Genomic DNA, 16,361 nt, shown 5'->3' on the forward strand with positions numbered 1-16,361 from the left:
CTGAGTTCTCTATTTGTTTTAATATAAATTCTGCAAAAATATAGGAAGTAAAACATCTTAAGCTTCAATGGCTTCCTAAAATATTTAGCTCCCTGTTCCAGCCAATTTCTAAATAAAGAAGAAACTGGATAAGACAACCTATTGAGCACAAAAGACTTTTAAATAGATGTGGTTTTAATAAAGTTATTTTATACTTAATAACTTTTTCTCAGTGTTTCAAAGTTCTCTATTTTTTAAATTCTGCAATACTCATTACAATTATTTTTTGCCTACAGTGAAAAGCAACTAACTCATTTTAAACTTCCCAACTAATTTTAACTTCCCAACTAATTTTTTCCCCATTTAAACAGCAAGCACTGAAAGCAATTATGATTGTGGCACTCCCTCTGTCAGAAAAGCAAGAATAATGTCTACTTACTCAGTAACAGGTACTGAAAATTCTCTTCCAGGTTTAGGAACAGACAATTTGGTAATTGTACATAAATCACCACTGTACAACTTAGGCACCTCAATGGACAGGTCACTACTTTCATTGCTTATATTCTTCAGCAAGTCATTGTAAACCAGTCAAAGGCCATGATTTTGAAGAACTGGCAGGTACTCATAAAAACACTGTATTAACAACTACTTACTTTGTTAACTAACAAATAGTGAGGTAATATGAAATACTCAAAATGCCAAGAAAATGGAACATTTCTATCAAAGAAAAGAAGCAAAAGAAACTGTTGAAATGCAAGCAAGCACTGTCATGTCAGAGAAAGTTTTGCATCAACTGCAAGTACTGCACAGAAACCAGTAACAAAAGTTCTGCTGTTTCATGGAGTGTGCAAATGTTTTGATGTAGCAGAGTAAAAGCTGCTCCATTGAACCAGTATGTACTGAACTGGTACTCTGAAAAGTCCATGGAAGCACAGTACCTGGATTACAGTGAGACAGATATCAGGCAGTGTAAAGCTGCCCAACCAACAGTCCTGACAGAAGTGCCAGACAACAAGTGGAACATTGTGAGGTAAAAGCAATGAGAACAAAGAGCAGAACGATGTGGTATTTCTGCAGTCAAAAATACTGTAATAGGAATTACACCCATATGACAGAATGAAAGAAATAGAAAACACTAAATCCCAAACTAGAGATTAACAAACACCTAAACTGTTAAGTACAGAAACAGTACTGATCATTGCATGATCTTGCTTAGTGAGCTAAGTACTGTACATGTTGAGTACAGTACAGTACTTAGCTCACTAAGCAAGTTGCATAAAAGTAGAAATGATGACTGTGTAATGTCTCTGACTGCAGAGAGGTCCTGACATAAATCAAAAAATTTAAAAATCCCCCACTAACATGAAAAATACAACTTGTAAGGGCACAGAAGACACCCCTCTATTAGGCCATGCTTTTGTATTTTTTTGTGATCAATCTACACATGAACAGGGAGCTTATCCTAAGTTGTACCTCTCAAAACAAACCTTTAGAACAGTTATTTACATGACTGCTAATTTCTATTAACCCATGCAAATATAAACTCACAGTAGTATTTCAACACCTAAATTGCTAGTTACATTTCAATTGCTGATGATCCAGTCTTCCACTAGTCTTAAAAATTACATCCATCTTTACAAGACTTTAAACCTTATTTCCTTACCTCACAGCAGCTGTAAAATTCTCCCAGAAAGCCTATTACATTATGACTAAAGTCTAGGTTAACACCAATATTGCAACAGTAAGATTTTAACTAATGCTTCTTGTGTTTTATTTGTCATCATTTGTCCCGTGCCAGCACCTCCACATTGAGATCATAACCTTCTATATGGTTACTAACACTGAAATACACTAGAGGAAACAAAGACTGCTGAACCAAAGTTATTAGTTGGTTTTTTGTTTGTTAGCTAGCCACAAACAAAAAGAGCAGAACTTGTACTGAGAACACTCCTAACTAACCGAGGTCGCTCACTACATTAAACCCTCTCCCCTAGATACAATCTCCTTCAAATACCAGGAAGATTTGATAGACAAAAGGAGCCTTCAGTTATTTATAACAAATAACATGGTATTTTTAAAGAGGAGTTACTGATGTCTCCCACATTTTGGGGGAAAGGGGGCAGAGAATGCTTTTTCAAAAGTAACTTCAAGAAACAATCTATTTCCAAAACTTGCACCATTTAGAAAATATACAATGAAAACATTCTTTAAAGAAACTCAGGGTATCTAGGGGAGAGGGGGATACTAAGCTACTTTGCTTAACAATGTGAACAGAACAGCCTGCAGGCGTCTTCCTGCTGTGACCTTCTATTATTAACAAACACATTGCTCGGGCTGTAAATACACTGGAGCCCCACAGCCCAGAGATGCACCAGCAACCAAGGGTGTCATTTTATTGGGAAAAACAACAGGAAAGGAAAGCCCAGGAAAGTTAACATGGAACAGACAGATGTGTATATTATTCTTCCTTCAGGTGATACAGTACAATTTGGAAATAGCAACTAAAGCCAAAGTTTTTGGAACCTACTGCTCACACAAAAATCCAAGGCTTAGGATAATCATATACTTCTCCAAAAACACAACTTCTCAGTGCCGAATCACAAGTACTGCAGAGTGCAAAAATAATCATGCAACAGAATCATGCTTCCCATTACCCAATCTCAACTGCTTCTCAACTATGACGTGTTAAAGATACCCCACATGCCAAGGATTACAAAAACAGCATTACTAAGTGATTCAGGCAGAGAAAAATAAAATCTCTACAGTCTATAAAAAGCTGTTTCCTTCTCATTTGCAGATCAGAATTTAAGCATTCCACTTAATAACATCAATGCATTAAATGTAAGAAATTTAGATGTTTTTAACTGTAATTTCTCACAAAGTATTATCTTGAAGCTATATGGCAACTTCCCTTTAATCATCAGATATCCCTTTAAATACATAGTTTGCCTACTTCCTAATTAATATATGGCCTTTGCCCTGTCTTTCTCCAACCATCCATCCTCTCACAAAGAAGAAAAATTGTATGCCACACAACAAAAAAATTACAAAACTGTTGTGATGCAACATCCCTACTATTTTAATTTCAACAAATACTATCTGAAATACTTGGCTTTTGCCTTTTTTCTTTGTCAGATATCATAAATTTAAACTTTGCTGGTCTCAATGAATAATTAAATTTTCAAAAAGTGCAGGTAATTAAGACTACCAAAAATTAAAATTGAGTAAGAAGTCAGCAATTATAGACTGCATGTATTTTACCAGATCTGCAAGGGACTCTAATTAAACACATATTAATTGCCCTAATCTTCTTAGGCAAGTAATAAATTGGAAGAGCTGATTAATGCACTGGATTTAGTTCAGCTTGTTAAATCTGACAACCTGGCAAAGGAAGACTATCTTGAAAAGCTCTTTTAGCTAAGTAATTGGAATTTTACTCTCAGTAATTTGCCATTCCATAATAAGAGCTATTTAGTGCATTGACTCTTCATCAGTGTTTTTTTTTAAATACATACTGGTTATACTGAAACAGTACCATTATGCTGCTCATAAAGATTATGAAAAATTATGAACTTTGACCTTTATTGTCCATCAAAAGACACTTTCACTCTGAACACAAATTAGTGTATTTCCTTGTAGGCAATAAATTCTAATTAATTTTAATTCTAGAAGCTGCTAATAACATTTTAGAAAGTCCATATGGACACATTAAGTCCTCTACACAATTCATAAAGCCAGCAACTAAACCAGTTTTCAATATTAAATTACTGCTGATGACTGCTGGAGTACAATGAAATACCAGTATTCAAAGAGCTTCAATCTCTTCTCTCTTTTTTTACCTATTTATAAAAACACTTCTGCATGTACACATGACAAGGGAATGTAACATTTTTGTAATATCAGCCTAAAAAAAGAAATAGAGAAGATTGGAAACCTCCAGGTAGAGATTTTAAAGGTCTGCAATCTCTCCAACACAATTGCTTATTCCTAGCTTATAACATGGAAAAATGCCTCAAGTTTCACTTAAAAATAAGCAGATGTCGGTGAACAAAAAAAAAAAAAAAAAAAAAAAAATCTCACTTGCTAAGGAAAAAAGCACCAAGTAAAGAACAGGGAACCAGAAATTTTTATACTTGAAAAATATTTTGAAGTATTCCATAAAAGCTGAAACAGCTCTTCATATGTCCTAGAAAATGTGAAAGTATATAGTCTTTCACATGAAGAAGCTTAGAAAGTCATGTGTTCCAAATCAAGTTCAGTCAGAAAACAAATCCTAAACATAAAAATATCTAGCTGCCATCAAATTTTCATTCTGTACTCCTCAGAGCTGACATTCCATACTTCTCCTGTAGAACCTGTAACTTCCAGGATCTACATTTAAAATTTGTTACTCTTCTGTTAGCAAAATCTAGGGTTCATATGCCTTGAAAATCAGTCACAGTGAACCTGAAACCTATTCTTTGTTCCTTAAGTGCAGTATCAACTAAGGAGTCAGCCAGACATCAGTTTTGAGCAGCAACATGATTTTCACAACTAAGCTGTAACACTCAGAATAAGCAAAATAGCAAAAAGTTGATCAGATAATACTAGAGGACTGATAAGCCAGAGAAGGAGACATGAAGGTACCTCAAAGAACTGTCAAACTCAGATGTCCCAAATATTTCCTACTCATTGTTCATGATGCAGTGCAATTTACCACTTACCACTGAGGTCCCCAGCACAGGAGAAATTCTTCACTGTGAGGGTGGTGAGGCATTGGCACAGGCTGCCCAGAGAAGCTGTGGATGCCCCATCCCTAGAAGCATTCAAGGGCAGCTTGGATGGAGCTCTGAGCAACCTGGATGAGTGGAAGGTGTCCCTGCCCAAGGCAGGAGGTGGGAACTACATGATCTTTAAGGTCCCTTCCAACCCAGACCATTCTATGATTCTATGGTTGGATAAACAGGTGGCACTCAATTTCAGCTCTCATCCTCAATAGTGTTCATGAAAGAAATAGTATTTTGCCATCATGATATTGAGTTTAATTCAGTGGCATAGCCTTTTTCCGTTGGTTGTGCACACTTGCAATGGAAGGGTTAGGGCTTGTGCCTAAGGCTCCCATGTACTACTAAAAGATGCCAACAGTAGAAAACCAATTCCAACCACTTTCCAGTTGATGGCATTGACCATCTAAAGATCTGTTAGACTTGTTAGCTGCACTTAAGCTATGAGAAAAAATTCCATACCTGGACTAGAGGTCTCTAACACAGAAACCTTCAAGGCTTATAAAAAGACATATGATGAGAAAAGCCCTCAAATTTCAGGATCTGCATAACTGAAAGGAAAAGAGAACTGGAATGCTAAAACACCTCCACTTCCTAGCACAGCATCAGTTCAGCACTGCTGAACATAAACTTAAATTTGAAATATGACAATTATTCAGTTTGTGATTTGCCTGCACTCCATTTCATTGCTTGAGAAGACACACCACAGCTTTATCAGTGGCAGAACACAGTTTGTCATAAATCAGCACTGAACAGGGAAAGCCACTGAATATTATTTAGTTAAGTGAGAAAATGGACAGTGAGAGTTGAAAATTCCTTGGTGAAAAGGAACTACTCAGATGACAGGATGTGCGTCATCTGTCAGGAGCTAAAAGCACTGACTACAACTTCTGGTCCAAAAGATGCTGGGTTCTGTCTCACTTGAAAGAAAAACACAAACAGGAAAAGCAGAATTCTGACAGAAGTTCCTATCTTTTTTGTATCATTTCTTTGCATTTTTGTACCACATTACCAAAAAAAAAATTAAATCCCAAATTAAATTCTGAAAATAATAAAAAATATTTTAGATAGAACAATGAGTTAAATACACAGATTTTGGAAAGTACATGGGAACAGAAGAGCATGAAGTAATTTTGACCAAAGCATCCATTAATGTCTAGTTTCAGTTCAACAGACTACATCATCTTCTGGTAAATTGAAATCAATTAAAAGCTAGAACCTGCAATTTGTAAAGCAAATCAAAGACAGCAGAGACCTTGTTTTCTGCCCTACAGTCTTTCTAACAAAAAACCCCACAACCCAAAACCTAACTGTGATAAAAAGAAGTCTACATTTATCTTCTCAGCACTTTTCTACCATCTTTCCCCATATTTATACAGGCAGTACAAAACTCAATTTCAGCATTTCCTGTCAACATTAAAATCTAAAATCCTGACAAGCACATGACAAAGTCTTGTGGTTGAAGATGCTATGTATTTAAATTTTCATGATATCACACTTTCCAAATGTTACAAGCATACAAATCCAATGTATGTTCTTACTGTTGCCAAAGAGCTTTCTAGAAAAAAAGAAACACCTACAAGATTTCCAGTTTTCATTGACTTATCTCTCATTTTCTGCACATATCTGAACTTCGCTCTTTTGGCCCTTGAAACTGAAACCTAGAAAAATATGTTGTTGAAGAGATTTCCAACCAAATTCTTTAATGTTTCCCAAGTAATATTTGCAAGCTACAGACACTGATAATGAACTCCCCTCTCAACTTTTACAGAATGTCTCTGCACTCTAAATAGACATGTAATTCATACTAAAAGTAAGTTCTTTTGAAGCACATGCTTCTGTTATTACCTAAATGTTTCAGGTCTTATTGTTATTATAAAAGTAGCAAAGACTTCTGTATAGTTCACTTAATTATGCTTGTTCTTAGAAAAGGTGAATATCTTAAGACTTAATTCCATTTTTCTATCCATACATCATATTAGAACACCTATCATTTCGGAAGTTATAATTTTTACATTATTTTTTAAAAATTGACACATCTCTTCTAAATTTTAGTAGCTTTGTTAATTTTTCTTTTTAAGACAAATGTTTTAAATCCTTGTGTTTTGCGTAACTGGTGAATCATAAAATGATACTCAAACATAATTCTTAATTCCATGCCAATACCCAATTGTCTTTAGCTTTAGCACAATTAATGAAGTACTTAAAGGTGAACAGTAATGATATTTCCTAGATCACACAGGACTTGAGTACAAACCATAATTTCCCCTCCTTCAGGTTCACACATATAGATAAGGAGAGTCAGACAGAGGGAAATACAACAATAATCCCGTAATATCCAATAATAATCCCAAATCCTGGGCAGCATCAAGTGCAGTGTGGCCAGCAGGTTGAAGGAGGTGATTCTCCCCCTCTACTCTGCTTTCGTGAGACCCCACCCAAACTGCTGAGCACAGTTCCAGTGTCCTCAACATAAGGACACAGAAATGTTGGAGCAAGTCCAGAGGAGAGCCACAAAGTTGGTAAGAGGACTGGAGCACCTCCTTTACAAAGCCAGGGTGAGGAAGTTGGGGCTGTGGGTAGAAACCTCATTGTAACCTTTTGGTTTCTGACAGGGCCTACTGGAAAGCCAGAGAGGACTCTTCATCAGGAACTGCAGCAATAGGACACGGTGCAATAGGTACAAACTGAAAGAGGTTAGATATTAGGGAGAAATTATTTACAGTGAGGGTGGTTAGGCTATGGAAAAGGTTGCCCAGGGAGGTTGTGGGTGCCCCAACCCTGGCAGTGTTCAAATCCAGGTTGGATAAGGCCTTGAGCAACCTGGTCTAGTGGGTAGGGACTAGATGATCCTTTCTAACCCCCTAACTAGAAGGTCCATTCCAATCCCCTAACACTCTATGATAATAGGACACACTGCCAAAACTGGTGGGGCTGTGGGATGAAGGAAGTCTAGCCTTGTGTTTTTTCTAAAAGAAACTCGTACATCTACAGCACAAGTGACAGAGGTTCAACTAAACCCTGAAAATATTCACAATTTTTCTACCTAAATATTTAATATACAATTCCACTTGTGTTTTACCCTATTCTAAATAATTGTTTTAAACATTCATCTGAGGCATCTCAATGCAGCAACATGACTTTTCTCCATCCCCATGGAACAGCTCCTCACATCTCTAAAGTCCAGAGCTCCAACAGAACCCTACCAAACTGTGTGTAAAATAATCACCTTCAGATAGTTTGACGGCAAGTTAATTTCTGCTACAACACAATAATCTTTGAAGGAGGCTGTTGGGGTTCCTTTTGAATAGGATTCACCTTAGTTAATCACATAAATTTCTGTCGATTAAGTGTATCATCTCAAATGTGTATGTACACAGAGATCGTCCAGTACTCAAGACTCAGCAGTTAGAAATCTTGAGAAAATCCAACAATCACAAATTTTAAGAGACATAACCCATCTGACACTTCATACAAAGATATCAAAGACCACTATAAAACTCATTAATTTCTACTCCACCTGCAAGATGTTCTCTCAACACAGAACTGCAGATACTTACTTCCAAAAATACACTGAAACAAATTCCCTACCCAAAGGTGGGGTTCAAAGAATAAATGTGGCAGATGCCACGTAATTTCTTTAACTGTACTACTTTGAGGCAACCTTATACAATGATGAGAAGGATTATAAGAGAACCTGAAGGAAAAGGAAAAAAATAGTTATCATGTAACAAGGCAAAGAAAATTTGTTGTTTGGCAAATGACCTGTAAATTAGTATTTCTTGTAGGCTATGGTCTAACTACTTCAAAATACCGTAAAATGAAAATCATTATTTGCTTGCAGCCACATAATTTCAAGAAGGCAATATTAGAAACTTAGCATACAAATTCAGTCCAAGTTGCACTTTGTACCACAATTACATGTTTACACTGTTTGGATCCAACATTCCATTGTAAACTTACTTTTGTATTACATTCTGTAAGCTGAGCATCATACCCAATTCACTTTTCATCTTTTCTCTGTTGACACGGCACTCAGCCAAATAGCGGAGAGCCTAAAAGAAAGAGGAGCACAGCAGATCAGCAATAGATCCAGCACATCACCAGTCATTTCTGTTAGTGCACATCTGCAAACAGTCACAGAGGCAGGTCTAGTAGGGAGAGAAAGAATTATCACCTACTACAAACATAAAAAAATATTTTATTTTTATAAATACACAGAAAGCACAGAGTATCTAATCTATGAGAAAGGGCTGAGAGACTGGGTTTGCTAATACCAGCTGAGAGCCTAAGGGACAATTTAACAGCTGTCTACAGCTATGCAAGAAGCCTTTACAAAGATGGTCAAGCCCAACTTTCCTCTACAGCAGCAGACAAGGGGGAACAGCCACAAATTGTAGCTTGGGAAGTTCAAATCAGGTATAATAAAAAGCTTTTTTCCTCTGAAGGTAGCACAACAGTGGAACAGATGACCTAGTGGAACTGCAGAATGAACGAGACAAAGCTACAACTGACCTGATTGAGTGCTGGTGACAGTCCCAATTCAAACAGGAAACTGAAGTGAATGACTTCCAGAAGTCCCTTCCAATAAACATTTATGTGACCTGAGATCTAAAGTAATTTTTATACATGATGCTTCCAGTACAATTTCCATCAATTCTGTGGGCTCCTCCAGTACTAGAAATAGAAACCTCACCACTAGCAAGTTCCTACTGTCTACAAAAGGAGGTCTAAAACATGTATAAACTTTTGAAGACTAATTGCAACTTCATAATTCCATACAGGAATAAGAACACCAGCAGCAGCAAGCTTCTTAGCTTACTGTAACCTAAACTGGGAAATTACACTTATTTGTTGTTCAAGGTTTTGTTTACTTGACTTTCAAGGCAGGCTCTTTGCACAGTTTTACATTGTTGACCCCAGTTGGTAACTGCATATTCATATGATCCTCCTAACATAACACTCTTCCAATTAAAATGTCAGTCCTTCTTTTCATGAGACATCTCTCTATTGCTTGTGCTGAGAAAGTTTTCTTAGAAGGAGCCTCCAAAGGTGTTTTACTGATGTAGGTACAAGAACTGCACTTGAAAAATCCTTCAATACATAAACACAGTGATTTATAAAATGGGGTTTGTGACACAAGCTTTAGAAGCACACCAACTCTTTATATATAGCCATGTAGTAGCTACACTGCACAGTAACTGCTTTAAAAATAACATGCTCCTTAATCCCTTCAGAAATAGAGGACTAATCATCAGGGCTTGTTTTTCCAAGTCATCTTCTGCACATATCAGGTAAAATTCTCAAGACTGTTTTTTTGCCTTTCAAGAAACTCTGGCTGCTGTCTGGCATGGTAAGAACCTGAGATGTGATTTTTGTTATTTTCAGATGAGGACCAGTATCAATAGTTGCATCTTATAAATGTTGTATATCCATTTATTATCTTACTTTTCAACTATGGGGAAATACCTAAATGATATCTCTCAAGCAACTTGCATGCTATGAAATATATCCTTGCCTGTGTAACAAGTTTCTTATTTTTATTCTGGCAATTTAATAAGGGTGCAACTCAGCTGGACAAAAAAAAACCTATTCTCTTAACAGCTAATTTTTTGAGTCACAGCTCAAACAAGGCCAAAGTCATGAGACCCAACTTTTCAACACCAGGAAGTTCCCATCCCTCCTGCCTCCCACAGGAGATACAAAGGTATCCCTTCAAAGAAGTGAGATAATTTTACACTTATTAAATCCAGTATACTGAAAGCATAGGGAAAGCTATTGATACAAACTTTGCCTCAGCTTCTGTTTAGCTAAACACTTACCTGTGTTAGCTTTAAGGCTCACATAGGTGAGTTCATCAAGTAAGGTCAACATAATGAATAGGACTACCTGCATATTTTAACACAAAATACACTGCTGCTGGTCTTGTTAAAAAGACATCTTTGATGGTTTCGATGTGAAATTTTAAAGTAGTTCCTTAACTTCAGGGTTCTAGTTCGTAAAATTTTAGTCCAAATTTCAGGGGAAAAAATAGTAGTAGTATTGCCTGTGTTACTTCTGATTTTAATTTATATCATTCAAAAATTCTAACATTTGGAGTATATCATAAAGAATTTCTGAAATCAAGACTAGAGAAAACCAGAAATAAAAATATACAGAACATACATATCAATTCTTCATCAAATACAAAAAAACCACCCTCCCTGAAAAGTTCTACAAAACATAAAAAAGTTATATATGGAACTATTATGATTCATACAGATGATTACAATTTCAAATGCAGGAATTTCTGAGCAGTATGAGAAGAAATTTAAAGCCAGTACTGCACATCCTTTTATTAGGTACACACTTAATGGAAGATCATTACTTTTAACTATTCCCATTCAAATGGAAGCACTTTTTGACCAACAGGATGACTACAAAAACAAAAAGACTTTTCAGAATGGAAAAATATAAAACATGAAGGCTAAAAAGTTGTCAGCAAAGATATTTAAACCTTCAGAACCTAAGCAGTTCAAGAACTCATTAACACAAGGAGTCTGAGCAGAAGACTAGAACTTGTATCCACAGTAAACGGATCCATTTCTCATTGCAGCCACATCCTGGTCTCTAAATCCTGATTCTCAATCCACTCTAACTGTGGGTTATCAATCCATGGGACAACCCATCTGCCTCCCATCCTCACCCAAGGAGATTTCCTTTCAACACAACTTGAGTACTGTCAGGGGCTGTGGAACCACACTGCAAACTGGGTTAGTGCTCATCACTTGACAAAACCAGTCCTTTTATGCAGAACTAGTTTTTGTAACATGATCAAGAGACTGATTTGCAAATCTCATGCAGGCAGTAAGAATACACAGCCCAGCATAACAAAGGAGGGAAAAAGACAGTGGGACATCCAAACAAGAACTTCTTTTAAAAAGCACAGTCTAAGGAAACTACACTGGGAAGAAAACCAGTGCAACAGATTTCCAAGAACAGTAAACTCAAATCTATGTTCTCCTACCAAAGAAAACTACAGTCTGCCAAATGCTATGGCAAGGCTAACCTAAAAAACAATTAGCAGGACACAGGTTTCCTTATGGAACCTCCCTCCCCAAACACAAAAGAAATCAGTCACTAAAGTAATTTCAAGAAGTCCACTAACACCCACCATGAAAGCAACACAAATGAAAACCAAAGAATTATGGTACAGATAGGTCTCAGTGAAATAAAGAATAATGTGCACCTCCCATGTACACATGTAAAAGCCAGAGCTCTTTGCTCTTTCACATTTTTTACAATTAAATAATGACATAATTGAAAAAAAAGGAGCACCACATAAACTTCAGTAACTTTAAATCTTAGAACTCTAATTCAGCTCTTGAAATGACTAAATCCTGACTTTCGTTTCTCCCATTTCTAAGCAAGAAATACATTTTTAAGCTAATATTACAATTCAGGATAATAAATCAGGACTTCAGCATTTATGATTTAGAATGAGAAGAAAGAGACAAAAGTTGGAACAAATTGTATTAGGTACTGATAGGTTTTGGGTTAGTTTGTTTGTTTTTAATACCATGAGGCTGTTCAAATGCTGGAAGGGTGTACCAGAGAAGTTATGGAATCTTCATCCTTCAAGGTGTTGAAGATCAAGTGAACACAACCATGAGTTGTGATCTGAGTGCACCTAATTTGGGCATGGGACTGGACTACATTGCCTTGGGAAGTTGTTTCTTACCTAAGTTATCCTATGACTGGATTTTGATTTTTATAAAGGGAATATCAAGTCACTGTCCATATTTACCAAACTCTATGGCTTCATCTTAAAAAAGAGATTTAAGGGTCCTTACCTCCCTCCACACAAAAAGTGAAATAGCTGTATTAGGGAAAAAATGCAAAGTAAATTAATATATTTTTTTTAAAATCCCCTGTAACAATGTGTCATTTTTAAAATACATGATTTTCTAAAAGAAACCGACATGTAATGAATATGAACATAATATAAAACCAGGCATTATTTTTCACATTTTCACTTGTTTAAACAGTTTCATTTGTAAATTGCTTGTTCAAACAACTTGCTGAACAAAGTTTAAAAATTCCCTACCAACAAAGAAATTTATCTTCAGAATACTTACTAGTAAAGCTGAATGAACAACCTGAGGGTTGGGATGGTCCAAAAACAAAATGAGACCTGGCAGGCATCCTTGATCCTGAACAATGGCCCGTCTGTTCAACGGATCAGCTGCTAGATCTCGGAGTTGGTTAACCACAGATAGTGCATCAGGCTCCTCACTCATAGCAGAATTCATCTTTTCTGCACCATTCATACAAAATACCTGCTGGAAATAAAATTATTACTACTATCACAACATTTATCATCAATTAACACAGAGACAAATAAGCACAAAGGCAATGATTTGCTCTAAACAAAAAAGGTACAAAAAACCCAAGGACCAGAATTCATGAAGGCAGATGGAATTGACAAGGATGTGAGTCCTGAAATTTATAAACTGGAAATCTAAACTTCCTATGCAGAGAACAGATATATTTGGATAATAAGGTTTTTATTTGTTTCCTATATGTCATTTCAGACCAGTCAATCTTTATGAGAGTATTGTGTGTTAGTTTTTTTCTCCTTACACCAGTGAAAAATGTTTTCAATAAATCCAGTCTTCTCACAAGCCACTCTAGAAGTCCATAAACATCCTTCTGTGCAAGGGTGCAAAACCAAAGTATTTTCAGAGCAGCTTCGGCAATCAAAGAATTTTACAAAAAATGAACCACAAAACTCACCAAAATATTAACAGTGTATCAAGAACAGTGAACATTAAGCTTTATTCTTCATCCATATATCAAATAACTAATGCAATACCATACATTCAAGGGCAGAAAGGGCTTTGGAGGCTGAGTTTGAGCTGTTTTTTCTCCTTTTCACAAGTATCCCTCAATAAAAAGAGAGCAAGCAGGTCACACCTTGCTGCAGTCGAAGTCCAAACCACCAGATCAATTTCAAAGGAGACACGTGTTAGTGTGAGAGTATCAGATTGCAGAGTTGTTTAATAATAACTACTTAACAGGCAACAAAAGCATAAGTTTGCTCAAAGAAAATGCTAAAATCTTGGTGCAAAAAAAAAAAGTTTCTTTGTGCCTCAGAAACTCCTAAATGCTAACTGTAGTCCTGGTTGTTGCCAGTACCAACTCAGCCAAGTAGCTTAAGGCACAAAAGTGGGAGTGAACGCATATTGTTAATTTGTTAAATCACTCACTGTCCCCCAAAACAAAGAATAAATACAATTTTTAAGCGATCTCATTCTTTTAACATGATTTGCCAACATTAAATAGTTTTTCTTCACTGAAGATTGGCCTCTGAGGAACATAAATTTATCACACTCATCAAAAACATTGAGCCATAAACATGCATTAAGAGTATGATAATTTCTGAAATTTTCACAGAGAAAAAATTCTGTTAATCTCCAAGTCAATGTTTCTTACTTCAGGAGAGTGCTAGAGTGAAAAGTACAGGCCAATGATTAGTCTCCAGACTATTTCTCTGGACTATCAGAAATCAAAAAGATATCAACTGGGAGATACAGTAGCTCAACCAATACAAGTTTGTGTTTCCAAAGGAAAAAACTCTAATATTAAAAAAACAAAACAAAACCTCAGCAAACAAAACCACCAAACAAAGCCAAAGCAGCTCTGTTGAGTATTATTAACTATTTTCCATAGTACACAAAGGAACTTCTTATTCAAGACTTAGAAACCAAGTCAGGAGTAGAGCTGATGCTAATCAAAGTCTCTGACTTCCAAGTCTGTGTCCCAAGCACCATATCATTCCTACAACTCTTTCCATCCTGATCACCTTTTGCCTTTTTTCTTCTAATCCTCTGAAAAAACCTACCCACAAAACCAAGTTTTACCCCCACCGATTCCATTAGGCTACACTCATCTGAAGGGAGCTACAAAAAAGATGGAGAGGGACATTTTACAAAGGCATATAGTGATAAGACAAGGGGTAATGTCTTTAACCTGAAAGGGGGCAGGTTGGGATTAAATATTGGAATAAATTGCTGTAAGGGTGGTGAGGCATTGGAACCCGCTGCCCAGAGAAGTTGTGGATGCCCCATCCCTAGAAGTGTTCAAGGGCAGCTTGGATGGAGCTCTGAACAATCTGGTTGAGTGGAAGGTGTCCCTGCTCAGGGTACGGGGGTTACAACTAGATGCTCTTCCAGGTCTCTTCCAACCCAAACCATTACGTGATTCTGTTATCCCCAGACCCTTCTCCATCTCTCCTAAGCCCCAACTCCGGAGACAACTCTGAAATCCTCACCCTTCTCCATGACCTGCAACAATCAATTCCACCAAAACTCACGCCCTCGCCCACTTCCCGGAGAGTTTTTTAATTTAAAAAAATAGGCGGTCTTAGAAGTTATAATAAGATATCTATAATTCAGGAGTCTGGCAGAGCAGCGAGCCAGATGCCTGCTCCTGTCTCCTCTCGTAGCTTTGAGACCAAAGCCTGACCCAGGCACCACAGTCCTGTCTGTCTGTCTGTCGCTCTCTCCCCCGCTTTGTGCTCTCGCCGGGGCGGCCCCGGCGAGGAACCCGCACAGCTCCGCTTCCAGCCCTCCCCAGGCGCCCGAGGCCTCAGCGCGGCGGGGACCAGGCCCCGGGACTCAGCTCCCAGGCCCCGCGATCGGCGGAGACTCAGCCCCGCAGGCACCGGGCAGCAGGAGCTCCGGGATTGATCGGGCAGCAGGGGGATCTCGGCCGCACACGCCGCCCCCTCACGGCCCTTCCCGGCGCGGCCTGTTTCCCTCCCCGGCAGGGCCGTACCGTCGCAAAAGCCGTCCCTGGGCGGACTCGCAGCTCAGCTCCGCTCCCCCATGTCCCGCGGAGCGGTGCGGCCTGCGGAGCACGGGAAGCGGCTTGGGAGGAACCGCGGGCTAAGCACCGGAACGAGAGCGCCTGCACCACCCACCGGAGCCCGCTCTGACCCCGCACCGCGCCACACCGCGCGGCGCGATTGGCGCCTACCGAGGGCGGGCCCCCGCCAATCGAGGAGCTCTTTGTTCCTCTGAGGGGCGCGGTGCAGGCCGGGAGGTGTAGTCCGAGCGCTGTAGTCCAGAAACACGCTCCTCGCGCAGCTCCATTTGCGTTGGATTTATTTTTTTTTTTCTCCAAAGACGGTTTCCACGATAAGTCGAATTTACTGCTTAAATAAAGCTGTATGGACAGAGGATGCCCATATCTTGGTTCGAAACCCGAAATGGGTATTCCCCACACCACGAGACATCTAAATTAGATTTGGTTTCATATCGAATCAAGGCATGGTTAAGGCTGAAAAAAACCTCTAAAAGCACCAGGTGCTGCATCTTGATCTTTTACGATGGTTTGGGTCCCCATCAAGGCAAAGGTTTTCTGTTTCCTCGTTCCTCCACATGACCCTCACACCTTATTTTAAAATGCTTGAGGTAAAGTTCTCGGTAGTTTCTAAAGCTGAAAACACCCGCTAAGTAATGCTTAAATCAATTCAGCCCGAAGAAACTCTGAGCTCCCCTTTATCACGCCGCTGCCCCACAGCGATCCCGACTTTCCGCCCGGTTCCACAGGGGTCCCGGCCCTCCTTTCCACAAG

At 38.3% G+C, this 16,361-nt stretch overlaps 1 protein-coding gene across 2 annotated transcripts in view; it reads right to left on the bottom strand.

The window, feature by feature from the left end:
* The window catches only part of ARMC1 (armadillo repeat containing 1), a 34,047-nt gene extending 18,295 nt beyond the window's left edge, over positions 1–15,752 (bottom strand). The window contains exons 1-3 of one of the 2 annotated variants that reach the window (XM_071420295.1): positions 15,561–15,752; positions 12,860–13,063; positions 8,706–8,797 (exon numbers count right to left, since the gene is read on the bottom strand). In XM_071420295.1, the coding sequence (XP_071276396.1) occupies positions 8,706–8,797; positions 12,860–13,051 (284 nt within the window). In that variant the 5' untranslated portion in view covers positions 13,052–13,063; positions 15,561–15,752. The remainder of the gene's footprint in view (positions 1–8,705; positions 8,798–12,859; positions 13,064–15,560) is intronic. The other variant, XM_071420286.1, reaches the window with a different exon arrangement.
* Between the last annotated feature and the right edge of the window lie 609 nt (positions 15,753–16,361).

The sequence above is a fragment of the Agelaius tricolor genome, unplaced genomic scaffold (assembly GCF_023055355.1).
Source record: "Agelaius tricolor isolate 1412-34295 unplaced genomic scaffold, bAgeTri1.0.p SCAF_2, whole genome shotgun sequence".
Taxonomy (NCBI): Eukaryota; Metazoa; Chordata; class Aves; order Passeriformes; family Icteridae; genus Agelaius; species Agelaius tricolor.